Here is a 19,564-nt window from a genome sequence, read left to right as displayed (position 1 = left end):
CACCTTGGCTTCCAGCGCTGGTGCGTACACACTCCTGCTGGTGTCCTGCTCCTCAGGTGTCCCTGTCCTCCTCACAGGTCCACCCTGTCTCCCTCATTTTGGAAGAGCTTCCCTTTCCCCGAAATTACAAATTCTCACCCCTCTTTGAACCTTCCCTTCCCAGACCATCGGTGTGCTCCCTCCCTATTCTGCCATCTTGGACCAAGAGAGCCATTATTAAAATTAATCCATGGATTTTTCTTTCGCTTTGGTTTTGATCAATTTATTTTCTTTTAACTTTTAAATAATTCTATATTTATAATAAACCCAAAAGAGTAGAACAACAGCAACAAAAAAACCCTTCTCAGTTTACTAATTGCTCACATTGCTAACAGTTGGCCATACTGGACTACTTTTTCTTATTCTGTCTATCTGTGTCACTATTGTCTAACTCTGTTTCTCTCCCTGTATTTTTAGATTCCACATAAACATGAGAACATGCAATATTTAATTTTCTATCCCAGGCTTATTTTACTTTGCATAATGTTCTCTAGGTTCACCCATGTTAATAAATATTTCTGAATGAAGGAACGACAAAATTTCCTTTTTATTTAAGGCAGAATAACATTCTGGTGTAAGTATATAGCACATTTTTTATCCATTCATGCATTGATAGTCATAGATTGTATTCATATCTTGACCATTGTGGAAAATGCTGTAATGAATATGGGTACCAAATACTTCTTTGATCTGCTTATATCATTCTTTAGCTATATATGCAGGGGTGGAATTGCTGGATCAAACTATAACACAATTTTTAATTTCTGGAGTAGCCTTCAAACTTTTTCTACAATGACTACACGTTTACTGCATACCTCAGAGAATAAGTGTTCTTTTACTATATTCTCATTCACATTGTTGTCTTTCTAACTATTTAAAAATAGCCATCCTAACAAGTGTGTAAGATAGCTCATCAGGGTTTTGATTTATATTTCACTGATGATTAGTGAAGTTGAACACCTTTTCATTTACTTGTTGACCATTTGTATGCTTTTGGAAGCATGTCCATTCAGATTTTCACAACATTTAATTGTGTTCATTTTGTGCTTTGCTGTTTAAATTATATGAATTTCTTACATTTTTTGGACATTGACTCCTTACAAATCATGTGGCTTGTAAACATTTCCCCCTCTGTATGTTGTCATATCATTTGTTGTCATACCATTTGTTTAAAAACATTTTGCTTGATATATCTCCCATGTTTTGTTATTTGTACTTTAGGGTTAAAATCCAAAATATCATTACTGAGAACAATGTCAAGTATATTTACCTCAAAGTTCTCTTCTAGTTTCAAGTCTTATGTTTAAGTCTTCAACCCATTTTGAACTGATTTTTGGGTGTGTTGTAAGAGAAAGGTCCAATTTCACTAGCAATGAATCTTTCAACTCTTTCTCAGTTTTGTATATTTTTAAATTTCTCCACTGTGTCTTGATATGGGCTTCTGTTTGAGTCTCCTGTTTTACACTCTATTGATCTGATCAATCTAAGTACATTTATGTTACTTTAATTGTGAGAAATTTATCTCAATTCTTCTTTTCTTTTTTTTTCTCTTTTTGCAACTAATAGTATGTTAACAGTGACATTTTTATCTATATATTATCTTTCTTTTTATATTTTCTATTTCTTTATTTAACTTTTATTTAGAAAATATAAATTTCCAAAGTACAGCTTTTGAATTAGAATGGCTTCCCCCCTCCCCATAACTTCCTTCCCACTCGCATTCCTCCCAACTACTGCTCCCTCTCCCATTACATTCACATCAAGATTCATTTTCAATTCTCTTTATATACAGAAAATCAATTTAGTATATATTAAGTAAAGATTTCAACAGTTTGCACCCACACAGAACATAAAGTGTAAAATACTGTTTGAGTACTAGTTAAAGCATTAATTCACATTGAACAACACATTAAGGACAGAGATCCTACATGAGGAGTAAGTACACAGTGACTCTTGTTGTTGACTTAACAAATTGACACTCTTGTTTATGGTGTCAGTAATCTCCCTAGGCTCTTGTCATGAGTTGCCAAGGCTATGGAAACCTTTTGAGTTCACAGACATCGATCTTATTTAGACAAGGTCATAGTCAAAGTGGAAGTTCTCTCCTCCCTTCAGAGAAAAGTACTCCTTCTTTGGTGGCCCCGTCCTTTCTACTGGGATCTCGCAGAGATCTTTCATTTAGGGTTTGTTTGTTTGTCTGTTTGTTTGCCACAGTGTCTTGGCTTTCCAAGCCTAAAATAATCTCATGGGTTCTTCAGCCAGACCCTAATGCCTTAAGGGCTGATTCTGAGCCCAGAGTGCTGTTTAGGACATCTGCCATTCTATGAGTCCTATCAGTATGATCAATTGTGAACTGAAATTGCTCATTTTGACTAGTGAGATGGCATTGGTACATGCAACCTTGATGGGATTGTATTGGGATCCCCTGGCACATTTATAACTCTACCATTTGGGGCAAGTCAGCTTGAGCATGTCCCAAATTGTACATCTCCTCCCTCTCTTATTCCCACTCTTATATTTAACAGGGATCACTTTTCAGTTAAATTTAAACACCTAAGAATAATTGTGTGTTAATTACAGAGTTCAACCAATAGTATTAAGTAAAACAAAAAAAAAATACTAAAAGGGATAAAGTATTAAATTGTACATCAACAGTCAGGACTCAACGGCCAATCAAGTCACTGTTTCTCATAGTGTCCATTTCACTTCAACAGGTTTCCTTTTTGGTGCTCAGTTAGTTGTCACCAATCAGGGAGAACATATGACATTTGTCCCTCTGGGACTGGCTTATTTCACTCAGCATGATGTGTTCCAGCGTCCTCCATTTTGTTAGGCAGAGTTACAGAGAGAGGGACAGAAAATTCTGTCATCTGCTGGTTTACTCCCCAATGGCCACAATGGTGGGAGCTGGGCCAATCTGAAGCCAGGAGCCAGGAGCTTCTTCAGGTATCCCATGTGGATGCAGGAGCCCAGGGAATTAGGCCAGCCTCCACTGCTTTCCCAGGCCATCAGTAGGGAGCTAGATCAGAAGCGGAGCAGCCGTAACTCTTACCTGCACCCATATGAGATGCCGGCACTACAAGTGGAAGCTTAACTCACTATGCCACAGCACCAGCCCCATATTTTCTAAGTCTAATCAATCATATCTTGCAAATCACGGATCTGTTACAGTTATTTCCATTGAACCCATATATCCAAACCATTACGCATAGGAGAAAGATTGCCTGCACTCCAAAGCCTAAGTTCTTAATACTCATATTTTTCTTTCTTAGTCAATGTATTAAGTGAAGACATTATTTTAAAAATGATAGAAGTCAGGCCAGTGTTGTGGAACAGTTGGTTAAACTGGTGCATGTAACATTGGCATCCCACATGAGCACCAGTTTAAGTACCTGATGCTCTGCTTCTGCCCAAACTCCTGGCTAACATGCACAGGAAAGTGGTGGAAGATAGTCCAAGAGCTTGGGCCCCTGACACCCACATTGTGGACTAGTATGGAGTTTTTGGCTCCTGGCATTGACCTTCCCCATCTCTGCTCATTGTAGCCATTTGAAGGTGAACCAGCAGATGGAAGATATTTCTCTTTCTCTCTCTCCCTCTCTCTCTCTCTCACAGCCATTCAAATAAAATAAACCTTCAAAATAATATAGAAGTATCATTTCCTTAAGTACTGAGTCTCATGTGCTACATTATATTCATAGTTTAGGAATCCATATATCTGTAAATATACCCAATGTGAGATATTCCAAATGACTGGTTGGTCTTCTGTGTATAAAGTTAATTGAAAATGAATCTTAATGGAGAATGGAAAATCTTAATGGGAATGGGAAAGGGAGGAGGAGGTAAGGTGGTAGTGGGAGTGGGAGGGCAGGTACAGTGGGGAGAATCACTATATTCCTAAAGTTATACCTACAAAATATGTACTCATTAAATAAAAGGTTTATTTGGAAAAAAAAGAAATGATAGTATACACACACAGAGACACTATAGACTACTACACAGTCACAGAAAAATGATATCTTATCATTTGTAACAAAATGGATGCAATTGGAAACCATTATACCTACTGAAATAAGCCAGTTTCAAAAAGACGAATACCGTATGTTCTCCCTGATCTGTGGTAACTAATAGATTACCTAAAAGGTAACTGATAAGAGTGAAACTGACACTTAGAGATGATATGATTTTTAATAGCCCTTGTCTCAACTGTTGAGAACCAGTGTTTATATATATATATATATATATATATATATATATATACACACACACACTATTTGTTGAACTCTTAGTGTAAGGATAATCTTATGAGTATAAAGTCAACTGGAACTAGAATCTTGTAAAAAAAATAACAATTGGAATAGGAGAGAGAGGAGGAAGAAGAGTGGGAGTGAGGGTTAGCAGGAGGATAGTGTGGAAATTATCACTATGTTCCTGAACCTGTGTGAATGAAACACATGAAAAATGTATATCTTAAATAAAATTTAAACAAAAAAGCTAGTCCTGAGCCAACTCAATTATCATAATTAATATGGAAGAAGTGTTACCTTCACATGCCCAGTAATTAAGTCCCTGTTTGTTATAGTCATACCTGTTTCCAATATGCTGGCATGGGCCAGTCACTCAGAAATGCAGATCTCATTTTTGAAATTGTCTGAATACATGTAACAACTTTGTCCCATTTTTCTCTTGTAGATCCATCTGTATCTTGAAATATGGGGAATGAATACAAGAAAATTGTTCTGCTGAAAGGATTAGAGGTCATCAATGATTACCATTTTCGCACAATTAAGTCCTTACTGACAGATGATTTAAAACTGACTGGGAAAATGCAAGATGAATATGACAGAATTAAGATTGCCGACTTAATGGCAGACAAGTTCCAAAGTGATGCTGGATTGAGCACGCTCATAAAACTGTTCAAAGATATAGAACCACTTAAAAACCTGGCTGAAAATCTTCAAACAGAGAAGTTAAAACGTAAGGAAGGAACGGGGAACATGAACCTTTTGTCATGTTAGATCCTTTTCCCATTTTATGACTCAGTTACCGAGACTGTTTTGGTACTTCAAATTCCAACAGGTTAACAACTTACAGTATTTTTCTACTTCAACATGTGTGTTAAGAATTAGAATTAAGGCATCCACTGCTGAGGCTCGGCAGGTTAAAGCCTCAGCCTGCAGCACCTGCATCCCACATGGATGCCAGTTGGAGTACTGGCTGCTCCACTTCCTATCTAGCTCCCTGCTAATGTGCCTGGGAAAGCAGTGGAAGATGGCCCAAGTGCTTGGGCACCTGCACCCATGTGGGAGACCTGGATGAAATTCCTGGCTCCTGGCTTGGCTTGGTCCAGCCCTGACTGTTGCAGCCGTTTGGGGAATGAACCAGTAGATGGAAGATATCTTTCTCTCTCTCTCTCTCTTTCTCTTCTTCTCTCTCTCTTTAACTCTGCCTTTCAAATAAATAACTTTTTAATTAAAGAGACAGATTTAAAGATAAGCTTATTTAGTGCATAAAAATGTGAAATCTACTCATAATTTTTTAACAATATAGATTTTTCTATAAATATTTTAAAGATACTTTCTATTTCTTTTTACTTATTTCTGTAATTTGAGTGGATTACCTGGAAAATATGACAAGTCAGATCATAAAAACCTGAGATTTGTTTTAGGAGATAACAGGAGCACAGGATTGAGAAAGTATTGGATTAAAGTACATGAAGTTCAGAAGATGAGAAGGATGAGTTCAGGGCACATGTGATGAATAAGGGAAGCACTATGGAGCATGAAACAGTGTCTGACTGTCTTGATACCATTGCCCACCTTATAGCCAGGTTGGACTAAGCAGAGGTAGACACAGCATAGCTAGACTCATCAACAGGAGGTGAAAAAGAGATAGTCTGAGAATTACTCCAGCTGTCCTAAATCATCTGCCCTGAGTTTATGTGTCTTCTTTTTTATGATTAGTTTTGAAGAAAAGTAAACCAAAAGCAGCAAAAGGAGCAACCCCATTGAAAAAAACTAATCAAGATGAAATTGGTCTTGCTACACCTGAACCCAGCAGCAGAAACACCATCACCACTAAAACAGCAGAGGAGACTCCAGAAGCTCAGGTAAGCCTGAGGATGAGGAACAGGCTTGAAGTCCCACAGAAAAAAAACTGTGATGGCCTTCCCACTCAGTTCCAGATTTACCAAGCTGCATAATAATCAGTCATCTTTGTGGAAGGAGTAACGAAAATATGCATTATGTAAATATGATATCTTCATCTCTACTAGAGAAGTGTACAGATAGGAAAACACTTTTCCTATATTCACAAAAACATACTTTCTCTAATTCCAAGTCTGTCACAAGCTACCAAAGAGATAATTAGAGGAAAGACATGTATAACTTTTCCCTCTGCCTTTTTTATTAAACCATTTATCCCCACATCTTACCACTGGCCAAGGCTTGACCAGCACATCATCAGATTTTCTAGAAAAACATTTTTAAGAATAATAAATCTACTAGCTAATAATGAAAATGTTCTCAAAATTCATTCAACACTGAAAACTATTAACAAGAAATTTAAACCACTTTCAGAAAAGAAAGAAAGTAACCAAAGAAAACAGTGGAACCAAAAGAAGTAAAGTCTGTGACGTGCAGACTCCATCTCCCTGTCTTGAAAGAGCCAACATGTCCACAACCATGGGCCAGATTTCAGCATCAACACCATGCAAAACTCCCTCAACTGAGGTAATCTCATCCTCCCCCCATTTTTCTTCTTTTTGCCAACTTAAAATATAGGAATCATTTCTCACAATTCTCATCTCATCCTCTACTTAAAAATAACAACAGAATTTAAGTAGTTAATCAAATGTATATGTTGAAATTCACAACATCATGATCTTTTGCTTCAACAGGGATGCTTGATAAATTTGATATTCTCTCTAACTTTAGGAAGTTTTCTGTTCTATGCTGTTTCATGGAAGGTAGAGAGATATAGCGTCCTGCACAGTTCAGGCAGATAGAACACTGGGCTCACCAACTTCTCCCATCTCTTTCACATCTGTACCTTTCTCTCGCTAATTATTCAAGTTTCTGCAACACTTACCGTGCTCCTTTCTTCCTCAAAATTTCCACACCCTATTTCCTCCCTGTTATGGCTTAAACAGGATTAGGCTCTTCCAATTAATGTAGACATTTTAACCTCAAACTCTTGTGTTAAGGGTTAATGAATGAATGTTAATGGTTGACAAATCAAAGGTTGAGTAATTCATCTAATTATGTCTGAGAGGTAGGCCCAGTGGGAGGTCACAGAAGGCTTGCCCTGGGAAGGTAGTTCTTGTGAGATGTTTGGTTACACAAGTCAAGTATGCTTCCCATCTCTCTCTGTTTCCTGGCTTATGAGAGATCTGCCCTTGTGTGGTTTCCATATCCAATATCCTCATTGGACTGTGAACCTCAAAATGCACATCAAAATAAGCTTCCTTTCTGCCAAATCATCTTTTCTCAGATATTTTAGTTAAAGTTATAAAAATCTAACTAATACACTCCACCTGAAAGCACTTTTTTTTGCAAGGGTATAATTTATTTTCTTTTTGCTTGATTTTTTTTAAGTTTTACTTAAGTTATATAAGTTTCATGTATTTCATATATAGTTATATACAGATTTAGGAGGCCAAAACTACCCACCCCCTATGTCCCAATATCAATATCCAGTCCTCACAGGAATCTTCTTGAAATGAAATCTCATTCAGATTAGGTAAAAAAACGTATGGTGTTCAGTCTGATAGGATTTTATTTCTTCCTACCAGTTGTGACAACTACCAAATGTTTGTCCCTCCTTCACTGTGTGTTTAAGATTATGGCTACCTCTTTGTTCTGTGAACATTTGTAAGCCAGATCCTCCAATACCTGGAAGTATTGAAATATGACAGCACAAATAAAGGTCAAAAGAAGCGTACATAATCTGATCAAGAACTTGATATCTCTTAAGGCCTAAAGGGCACAAAACCATTCAGATGACATGAAGGAATAAAATGGAGAGTTGAGAAATTTGGGGAAAACCATGCAGAAATAATAACACACAACACCTTTAAAAATATTATATTCTGAGAATTGTATCTATGAACTGCACCAATCTGTTCTATTACATTAACACAAAAAGTGACATATGAGAAAAAACATTTGATTTTTTAAAAATTTTAATTTAGAGGTAGGCATTTGAAGCAACAGTTAGATAGTTGCTTGGGACATTCTGCATCTCATATCAGAGTGTCTGCTTTGAGTTTGAGGTATTTTGCTTCCACTCCAACTTTTACTAATGCACTAGAACACAGCAGATGATAGCTCAAGTACTTGGGTCACTGCCACCTACATGAGAGACCCACAGTGAACTTCAGATCTCTGATTTTGGCCGGATTAGTTAGCAAATTATTGGTTATAAGAATCAAATGTATACTAATCAGATATTATCAAACTTTTACTTGTATTCTTTCAAGTAATTTTCTTCATAATTACTTAGTAAGTTTTCCCAATATAATATCCTGAAATTATCACTGTTTATTAATTATTTTACTCATTTAACATAAAAGAATCATCTTTGCAAGTTCATAAATAAATAAGAGCTCATTTAGGGATATGTAAGGCTGAGTTGCATGAATATAAAATAATTTTTATTAATTCCTTACTGACTGGCATTCCAGTATCCCAATAGTAATACATCTTTGGTGAACATACTTGCATTTGTGTCCTTTGTGGCTTATTCTGTGTCCTTCTGAATAGTTATGTAAGTTATATAATTTCTTTTATGCACATTCTGAAACTTTCTTGTCAGTTTGAATCTTATTGTTACTAATGTCTTTGTATATGCATGCTCTGCATATTAATTAAAACAAATCAAGGAATACCTATGATATTTGTCTTTTTGAGACTGGCTATTTCACTAAGCATAATGGTTTCCAGTTGCATACTTTTTTTTTTTTGCAATACACAGGATTTCATTCATTTTTATGACTGAGTAGTATTCCATGGTGTATATATGCCAAATTTTCTTTATCCAGTCAGCCATTGATGGACATCTGGGTTGATTCTATGTCTTAGCTATTATGAATTGAGCTGCAATAAACAAAGGGATACATATAACTCTTTCATAATGTGATTTCATTTGGGTAAATTGGCATGAGTGGGATAACTGGGCCATATTGTAGATCTATTTTCAGTTTTCTGAGGAATCTCCATACTGTCATCCATAATGGTTGCATTAGTTTACATTCCCACCAACAGTGTATTAGGGTATCTTTTTCCCCACATTCTCTTTTTTTAAAAAAATTATTTTTGGTTGATAGCCATTCTAACTGAGGTAAGGTGAAAACTCACTGTGGTTTTTATTTGCATTTCCCTGATGTCTAGTGATTCTGAGAAATTTTTCTTGTGTCTACTGACCATTTGAATTTCATCCTTTGAAAAATGCCTGTTCATGTCCTTTGCCCATTTCTTCTCTGGATTGTTTGTTTTGTTGTTGTAGAGGTTACTGAGTTCTTTATAGACTCTGGGTATTAATCATTCATCAGTTGTATGATTCGCTAATATTTTCTCTCATTCTCTTGGTTGCCTCTTCACGTTGTTCACTGTTTCCTCTGCAGTACAAAAGCTTCTTAGCTTAATATATTCCCATTTATCTACTTTACTTTTATTGCTTGTGATTCTGGATTCTTTCCCAAGAAATCTTTGCCTTTGTCAATGTTTTACAGAGTTTACCTTATGCTTCCCCTAGGAATTTGATGGTATAAGGCCATAGATTTAGATCCTTGATCCATTTTGAGTTTACTTTTTGTGTAAAGTGTAAAGCAGGAGTCTTGTTTCATATTTCTGCATGCATAAAGCCAGTTTCCAGCACCATTTGTTGTTGAGCCTGTCCACTCTCTGGGGATTGATTTTAGCCTATGTGTCTAAGATCAGTTGTTTGTAGATGCATTGATTAATTTCTGGAGTTACTTTTCTATTCCATTGGTCTACATGTCTATTTCTGTGCCAGTACCAGGCTGCTTTAATTATAACTGCTTTATAGTACGTCTTGAAATCAGGTAATGTGATGCCTCTAGCTTTGTTTTTGTTGTTTAAGATTGCTTTAGCTAATCGGGGTGCCTTCTGTTTCCATACAAATTTTAGCATCATTTTTGTTAGATCTAAGAAGAAAGTCATAGGAATTTTGATTGGGATCACATTTAATCTCTAGGAACACTACCAAATAATATGAGAATAATGTCTTTCTTACATATGAGTCTTTACTATTAGCTAAATGGCTTCTTCAAAAGTTTTCCCTGTATTATGATAATTGGCTACATTGATGAAAAGTAAGATCTAAGTAAAAGTCTATTCACTCACTGGGGTTTGCTGGGTGTAGAATGCCAGGCCAGACCATAGGGAGACAAGTCGTACATCATCATACACTTGTATCTGTACAGCTCATAGTCCACCCTTGTTTCACACTTTCTCTGATGGGTTAACCTGTTTCCTTCCATGAAAGCCTTCTGTTATAACACAATAACCCAGAATATTGTGGAGAAAAGACAATGGAGGTATATCAGTTGGTTACTGGTTTTCCAAAGATGTATTTTTGTTGGAATAGTGGTCTATTCATGTTTATGAATGTGGCTGTAACCAGAGTGTCTCTACCTGAGTCTGTTTTAGATGGGAGAGTTTGAACCAGTCCATGTGTTTCTGACCACTTAAAATAGACCACTATTTCTTAGAAAGAACTTGATTCACAAAATGACCCTGAATATTCTACTAGTAACTGAAAACCTTTACCATTTGTGATTTGTGGTATTAAGTGAGTTAAAATATATTTATGTTTATATTATTATCTTTCACTTAAGTACTTCATTAAAATGAACATTATCCACCACCATGTTATGCTTGCAGAGGATCAAGCCTTATTTGAGAAAGATCATTCTGTTTCAGTGACAGTATTACTGCTGTGCCTGTTATCTGATACCTTACTTTTTTTTTCCTGTCTGAACTATACTCAACACAAGTCTTTCATTTCTGTTGAGCATTCCTTCTCTATTGTTGTCCTAAAACCAAATTTCCCTAAAAGTTATTAGGAACAATGTTATTGCTGAGTTTCCTTTCATAAGAAAGTGACTTTTTATTCTCTGCTCAAATGTGTGAGTTTATTTTCTTCCGTCCATTTGACACAGAAAAGGCAGACTCAGCATCAGGTGGCTGCAAGAGGAAATGATGTATGCAAAGACCCCAAAATAGTGATGGTCCTGAAAGCAATAGCTCCATTTGAATACGAGAATTCAGAAAAGAAGAAAGGCACAATGTTTCATGCTACAGTGGCTAATGAGACTGAGCTTTTCCAAGTGAAAGTGTTCGACACCAGGCTGAAAGAGAAGTTCACAAAAAACAAGATAATTACCATATCTGATTACTTCGAATATAAAGGAATCCTGGAGATTTATGATACATCATCTGTGTCTGAAGCTAGTCCCGATCAACAGATTGCAGTCCCCAGAAGCATTATCAATAAAGCAACCAAAAGCTTCAAGATTGATCAACTCCAAAAACAAGCATCAGGAACAATAGTGTATGGGTCGTTTAAGTTACAAAAGGTAATCACAATGGTTTTTACTACTGTTGTTCATTTTCTCCAACTCTTGGAATTAAGTGTTTTAACTTGCCAAACTCTGTACTGACTATTAGAACTCAGAACCTTGTCTTATGTAGGTATACTATATGTATATACCTTGTATAGACAGGTAGCAATAGGGAGTAGGGTTATGTGACCTAATATTATTCAACTTCCCCCAGACAGTCTTTGTATAAATTCTTTGAAAAATATTTACTAAGAAACCTCATTCCAACAAGGGTTATTACCTATTCTCAGCACACAATGAGCAAAGACAATGCAGGGCACACAATATCCTTATGCTAATTATCTTATTTCCTGAGCTCTACTACAATTATATAAATCATCATTTTCCTTTTATTTTGAAGAATGGATTTCCTTAACATGGTTGCATTCTGCTTGTGACATATACTCAAATTAATGAACAGATTTGTTGGCATTCTCCTGAATAAAAACACATATTTAGTAGTTAGGTAAATGATATAACATTTACAGATCATCTTCTCTACTCATTCATTTAATTAATTGTTCATGCAGAGTTTATAGAACATTTGAGAATTATTTTATACCATGATATTTGGTAGACAAAGTAATTCAATCTCCTCTTTTATGAAAAAAAATTAGAAATTTTGCTGGAGACCTCAGTGTCTAAATTCAGGATATTAGTTAGAATGATGCATTCAATCAATGCAAAACTTTACAAACTTTTATGAACTCAACATCTTAAATAATTTACTGCTTCATAACTCTATATATCTGTCTTTCAAGAGAGACCCTTAACTTTATATCCATTTCCTTGTTACGCTCTATTTAAGAAGCCATACTTATAAATGCAACTATCGATTTGACAAATAACAGCTTAGTGAGTGAAATACCATAGGAGAGTGATAGTGTGGGTGGGAGGGCAGGCACAGCAGAAAGAATCACCATGTTCTGAAAGTAGTAAATATGAAATATATGAAGCCTGTAATTGTATACATTCTGCATACAATTGCAGACAGTTCTGCATATATTCCTACGGACTTCCTTCTAAGGGTACAGTTTAAAAACTTGCCATTGGATGCCAAATCCTCATAAGCAGGGTGGTAAAAAAAAAAACATTTTAAGTGTTAAAGTGATAATGGGGATAGGATTAGGCATTGAGATGATCATATAGATAGGATTAAGTGTTAAACTGATCATACAAATAGGATTAAGTGTTTGGCAATAATAATAGAGTTAAAAAGGCGTGAATGCACCAACATGAGAAGCAGTCCATGAAACAGAATCATAGAAAGACAATCACTTAAAGTAACACTCTGACCTCAGAGTCAACTCTTAATGCATTTTGGCCTGTCCAAAAATCCACAAGAGCATTTCAGGCATGGAAATCCAAGATAACTGTGGCAAAAAGTGTCCTATAAGAAGGACCTCTGTGGGTGAGCACCCAAAAGAAGAAGGCACTTTTCTCTGAAGGGAAGAGAGAACTTCCACTTTACTTATGGCCCTGTTTAAATACTAAAGGAGTTTGTGGATTCAAAAGTTTTCCATAGCCTACACAGCTCATGTGAAGAGCCTCAGGTGATCATTGAAATCATACATAAGAGTGTTAATTGTTAAATTAACAACAGGAGTCACTGTGCACTAACTTCCCATGCATCACCTCTGTCCTCAAAGAGTTGTATTATGAGAGTTAATAGTAAAACTTGTTCTTAAAGTTCTGCTTTGTATCAGTGTATTAAGTGGAGGATAATCTTATGTCTCATAAGTTTTAGATAAGCCTAAATGTCCAACTCCATTGCCTGTTTCCTCAGGTGCTTCTTTGATTAATGATAAAACTTGTTCTCAAAAAAAAGTATATTAACACAAAAATTAAAAGAAGAATAAGGAAGGAAGCAGGAGGAAGGGTGGGAGCAAGGGAGGGAGGGAGGATGGGGTGGGAACTGTCACTATGTATATAAAACTGTATATATTACATACATGAATTTTTTTCCATTTATATAAATAAAAAATATTAGGAAAAGTAAAAGAAATCAATACTTCCCTCGTGAAGAAAGAAATAGAAAATTGGAACAAATTCTTGTTCTATAATTCCCAAGCAGGAAAAACCTAGAACAAGAAAGGCAAATAAGCATAATAATAAAAGTAAGATACTCAGAGAAGACCTTGTCAAAGCTATGTGTACATCTGTGCCCATAAGTGGCTCTTTATTATTTTATGTTTCTCAAACATATGAGAGTTAGAAACTGAATATTAATTTTTTTTAGAAAACAGTGAAACTGAAGAACACAATTTATGAAATACAAGATAACACAGGAAAGATGGATGTTGTGGGGAATGGAAAGTGGCACAACATGAAGTGTGAGGAAGGAGATAAACTTCAACTCTACTGCTTTCACCTGAAAACAATTGACAAGACTCTAAAACTCACATGTGGAATTCACAGTTTCATTAAGGTGGGAACTACACAAAAACTTTAGGTTGCAAAAAGTGAATTATTATTTTTGGGTTTGGGGAGCAAGTAGGAGGAGAGTCCAAAAATGTCATTGCACTTATTTCTAAGCAGATGTTTTTTAAAAGATACTAAGGAGTGAGTATGCACAAGAAGGGTGTGATGATTGTGCTAAATGATAAATTATTGGAAGAAATTTGGAAAGCAAGGAAGAAAATTCCAAATAGTACTCAGAAGGTAGAGCTTTGAATAAGATAGATTTGATCTGAATTCTGGCTTCAATACTGGTTAGTTGGCTTGAATGTGTAAATAATTCAATTAGTCGTCTAAAATAATGGGTGTCTTCATTTCTTCAGGCAGGTTAAATGTTAAGGGAAAAAAATGTATATACATCAATTATGTCGCTGCCTAGCACTATATGAGTAATTAATCTCTGGCAGGTACTACTTTTCTTATCAAGGTGAAGATATTAGAGAGACAGATTTATGCAGTGGAAATGGCTCATGCAAATACCCTGAAGTGTGGAACTGTGCTTTCTGTATAGGTGAAACTGTAGATATAGAAGACCAGGGGAAAGCAAGGCCAACAGACAAAACAAGAACTTGCTAAATGTAGCTTTTTTGGTCAGAAATGAAGAATTGGAAAAATTCAGTGTGAAAGAAGTAAAAGTTGGAAGATTTCTTGTAGAAAAATGCTCATAGCTTTGATATTTTAGCAAAAAAGAAGGCTCTGTAAACTAATTGGGAAGAATGCATCGGAGAGACACTAGATATGATAGCAAAAATAGCAGTTAGATGCAATGATAAGTTAGAGTTTACTCACACCGCAACTATAATGGTTAAGCATTCAGGAAACTTACAGGCTGTTCCTTAAAACTTGGGCAATTTGAAATTAACCATAGTAGAAGTTTTTATATCATGAAAATCTGAAAACACTACGAATTGAGACTTTTAGAAAATGTGGACATCTAGTGTATCAGGACATCACATAAGTATTTCAGAATTCTACTCAAGAAGGAGAAAGCAAATAGGAAGACATAGATTTATTTGATGGCACATCTCCAGGACTTTGTGTCTAATAAATTGATGATAGTGAAAAAGAGAAAATATTTGGGGAGAGTTCAAGGATGATTCAGATAATCTAACATCAACTGGATAAATGATGCCACTTGCCACTGATAGTAAAAATACAGGAGAAAAGCATGGTGCAGGGAATGAAAACATGTTCTGTTTTGGACAAGTTTATTTCTATAGGATACTCAAGACTTCTCACCCATCAACCTGGACATACCGATTGGAACAAAAAAAAAATTGTACTAGATACTGTGTGTGTGTGTGTGTGTGTGTTTGAGTTTAGAGATACAAATTAAAGTCATGGGTTTGGATGACATTTTCTAAAATAAATAATAATGATATAATAACACTTCATTGACACTGACAGAAATCATTTACTGAGCACTCAATATATTAACTGAGACAATGATGGAGCTATAAAAAATTATCCCCATTTCAAAGGTATAAATATTGATGCTCAACAATTTTAAGTAATATGCCCTAACCCACACAGCAAGTGAATGATAGAATTGAGAGTCATATGAGGATGACCTGCTCCAGAATGCAGGGTCCTAACAAAATAAATAAGAGCAGGCAGGGAGGGTGGAGTCGTGGAAAGGACTGATTGGTATATATTTAGGAGTGGCTGGAGGTAAAGGACAAGACGAATGAGAATTTAAAAATGGACAGATAAAAGGCAAAATGGGAAATATCTATCAATAGGATTGAAAATAAATCTAATGAGGAAAGGGTCCACACAGCTTATGACAGAAACAAATGACCAAAGGGTCCCAATGTCTTGGAATAACTGCATCTAAGGTACTTCCCTCTAGTGAAATGCACATCCCAGCTCACAAGAGAAAGATAATATTGATTCCACATGACTTCACAATATTCCTCTAATATCTGAATAAACTCACATAATCACACACAAAGAGATCTACTGTGAGATTGTTTTTAAGATTCATTTTCTTTATTTGAAAGGCAGAGTCACAGAGAAACAAGGAGAGACAGAAAGAGAAAGATCTTCCAACTGCTGGTTGACTCCCAAAATGATTGCAATAGCTGGGCCAGGCTAAGCTGAAGCCGTGAACCTGAAACTCTGTCTGAGTCTTCTATGTGGGTGACTGGGGCTTAAGCATGCAAGCCATCTTCTGCTGCTTTCCCAGGTGCATTAGCAGAAAACTAGATCAGAATTGCAGCAGCTGGGGCTGGAACCGGTGTTCATGTGGGTTGCTGGCAAAGGAGGTAATGACTTAACCCATTTGTCACAATGCCAGCCTCCCATTCTTGAATTCTTGATAACATAAATCAAAGCTAAATTTAAGCACAAATAATTCAAGTATCGATTCAATACAGACATATTAATATGTAGAGACCTGCACATATATACATTAGTTGTTCCACTTCTCAGATGCTCTAATGCTGAATTCCCTGTATTTTATGTCTACCTAGTAACCCAGAGCAATAGCACAGAGAACATAATACTTATGTTGACTGCTTTCACTTTTATGCCTCAGTCAATGCTTCACATTGGATAAATCAGTCTTTTCTTTTTGCTTATCATTCCCCTGATCACACATGAAGAATTCTTGCTCATTTCAAATGTATCCATACTGGGCATGAGAAAATATCTCTTCTGTCCAGGTAAAGGTGAAGGCAGGCTTAAAAGATAGTAATGTATGAAAAGAATTGAATGAGAAAAAAAGAACAGTGCTTGAGAGGGCAGAAGAGGGACTAATGTAGCCTGTGGGAAGAACAGAGAGTTAGGGGTGAAAGCTGAGTTTCATATAAATTGCTGGGATCTCATTGTGTCTTTTCTCTCTCCTTCAAGGTCACCAAAGGCACAAAATGCAAGAAGACACCCAAGGATTTTAATTTAAATCAGAAAGTTGAAGAAATGACCCACCCTCCAAATCAACCAAATGTCTTTGGGAGTGATATTGTTAAAGCTGAGCCTTTCTTTTAAATAGTTGATTCAGGGGTAATATCCAAGCCTATAAGGTTAATTCATAAATTTCATGGAAAATAAATATAAATTTATTTTGAGACAAAAGATGTTTTCATCATAAAGAAACATTCAGTGTTTAAAGAGATAAATATATTTACCTTAATTGGCATTATTCAGTGTGGACATGTATCAAAACATCAAATAGTACCCCATAAATATGTACAATTTTCATATGCTTATTAATTTTTAATTTGAAAAACTTTTTTAAAAGAAACAGAACTCATGCCAGCACCGCGGCTCACTAGGCTAATCCTCCACCTTGCGGCGCCGGCACACTGGGTTCTAGTCCTGGTCGGGGCGCCGGATTCTGTCCCGGTTGCCCCTCTTCCAGGCCAGCTCTCTGCTGTGGCCAGGGAGTGCAGTGGAAGATGGCCCAAGTCCTTGGGCCCTGCACCCCATGGGAGACCAGGAGAAGCACCTGGCTCCTGCCATCGGATCAGCGTGGTGTGCCAGCCACGGCGGCCATTGGAGGGTGAACCAACGGCAAAGAAAGACCTTTCTCTCTGTCTCTCTCTCACTTTCCACTCTGCCTGTCAAAAAATTTAAAAAAATAAAAAAACATTAAAAAAAAAAAAGAAACAGAACTCCTGAACAGTCCTATACCTGTTAAATAAAATGAATCCAATAAACAAAAATATTTCCACAAAAATAACTCCATGTCTAGATGGCTTTGTTATGGAGATTTGGGCCTAAAGCTTATTTTGTGGGGACTGGGAGACCCCGCTGGATTTGGAGAGACTCCCTGCTAGCCTTCATCCAGATTTTTGTCTTCCCATGTGTAGGAATACAACCAAGAGATACAGATAGACATAGGCAGAAAAGCAAGGCAATATGTGCTTATAACTTACGTGAAATCTTCAACTTGAATTGGACTACCATCTGACAATTTAATTCAGCCCAGAAATGCAAATCATTTCTACCTGGGAAAGTCTGTTGAACCATGGAAAGAAAAACTCACCCTAACAGTGAAGGCACTCCAGTTATAAGTAAACTTTTTAGACTGTAGTCTGTGTCACAGCTGCAGTCAACTACTAAGCTGTCCTGCTTGCCAGATGCTCCTCTGCTTCATGTTCAATAAATCTACCTCTGTTCACTCTATCCAGCTGCTCTAGTAAATTCTTTCACTACCAGCAATACCATCCTCCATCAGTTGCTTCCCTGACATGATATGTTCCTTCACTGGAAGTTTAGAAAGTTTCCCTGTAACCACATCATAATGCATATAGGTGAGAAGTTTTTAGTCCCATCAAGTTTGGCATACCTCATGCATTTTGATGTGAGTCCATTCATCTTTCTTTAATTCCTGGAGAAACTTTTTTATCTTTTATTCAAATATACTTTATCTATCTCCTTCCAGATGTATCTTTGCTATTAGCAATTCTACTACCTAAGTGATGATAACCCTGTACTTCTAATTTTTTCTGTTATAGTTCTTATTTTTTGTTGTTATCTTTTTCTTTTATTTTGAGAGAGCCACTCACTCTGGTCCTGTAACTAAGAATTACACACATCTTTTTTCATGCCATAGTCAATTGAATGTATTCATTTCTCTTTTTCCTTACCATCACAATTTACTATGGAATAATTGGGTTCATTGCACAACATGAAGGCTGTGGATAATAGTATTGCTATAAAGTCACTGTGAGGAAACACTAGATGAAATTAATATATGCATGTACATAAATTGAAAATTTTATATCATACATAGGTTTTCATACATCACAAATTCAACACTCTTTAATGCTAAAAAGTATATATTACAAAGGAATTTCCTCAATGAATAAAGAACATTCACAAGAACAGCAAGTGAATGGTAGTTAATATCATTAACAACTGTGAAGGACTAAACACATTTCCTTTGATCAGAATTAAAATAAGGATAATTGAGCTCACCATCTTTATTCTACATTTTATGACAGTTCCTATCTAAAGCAATAAATAGAATATTTTTCACCTTAAGCTATTCATAGACATAATGAAAATTTGAATAGTTTCCCCCACTTTGCACCTGTGAGCTTTCTGTGTAGTGACCATTACCTAAAAGTCAAGAAAAGTGCACTCTTTTTCATTTATTTGATTCATGTATTAAAATTCCAACTGCAGTACCTGGATTTGAAAACACTTTTACAACTTCTTTTTATTAGGATCAGTAATCTATTTGTTGTTTCCTTGGGAACCAAGAGAGGGTTTACATCACAAGCCTTGGTTTCTAGTAAAGTTGAAAAGATATTTATAATCATGATGTTTCCAGTCATGCATGTGTCTTTGCTCTGGAATTGGGATTGGAATCCTCTCTAACCTCCTTAATGCCCCTCTCTACCCTTGGCCTTAAAAGCAGCTCAATGTATCTCATAAGAAACCAACTGAAGGAGTTAACAAGCTATCCTGAGAACTCAAAAGTGTTTGTGATAGTCA

At 36.1% G+C, this 19,564-nt stretch overlaps 1 protein-coding gene across 1 annotated transcript in view; it reads left to right on the top strand.

The window, feature by feature from the left end:
• Positions 1–17,798, top strand: part of MNDA (myeloid cell nuclear differentiation antigen) — a 33,920-nt gene extending 16,122 nt beyond the window's left edge. Inside the window, exons 2-7 of the mRNA XM_008264248.5 lie at positions 4,732–5,016; positions 6,003–6,148; positions 6,618–6,770; positions 11,222–11,638; positions 13,902–14,090; positions 16,973–17,798. Coding sequence (XP_008262470.3) covers positions 4,752–5,016; positions 6,003–6,148; positions 6,618–6,770; positions 11,222–11,638; positions 13,902–14,090; positions 16,973–17,107 — 1,305 coding nt within the window. The 5' untranslated portion in view covers positions 4,732–4,751 and the 3' untranslated portion in view covers positions 17,108–17,798. The remainder of the gene's footprint in view (positions 1–4,731; positions 5,017–6,002; positions 6,149–6,617; positions 6,771–11,221; positions 11,639–13,901; positions 14,091–16,972) is intronic.
• The last annotated feature ends 1,766 nt before the right edge of the window (positions 17,799–19,564 follow it).

This window comes from Oryctolagus cuniculus, chromosome 7 (assembly GCF_051225735.1).
Source record: "Oryctolagus cuniculus isolate XC-2025 breed Fujian yellow rabbit chromosome 7, ASM5122573v1, whole genome shotgun sequence".
Taxonomy (NCBI): Eukaryota; Metazoa; Chordata; class Mammalia; order Lagomorpha; family Leporidae; genus Oryctolagus; species Oryctolagus cuniculus.
The sequence above is the reverse complement of the archived record's forward strand: the minus strand, read 5'-3'. Positions and strand labels throughout refer to the sequence as shown.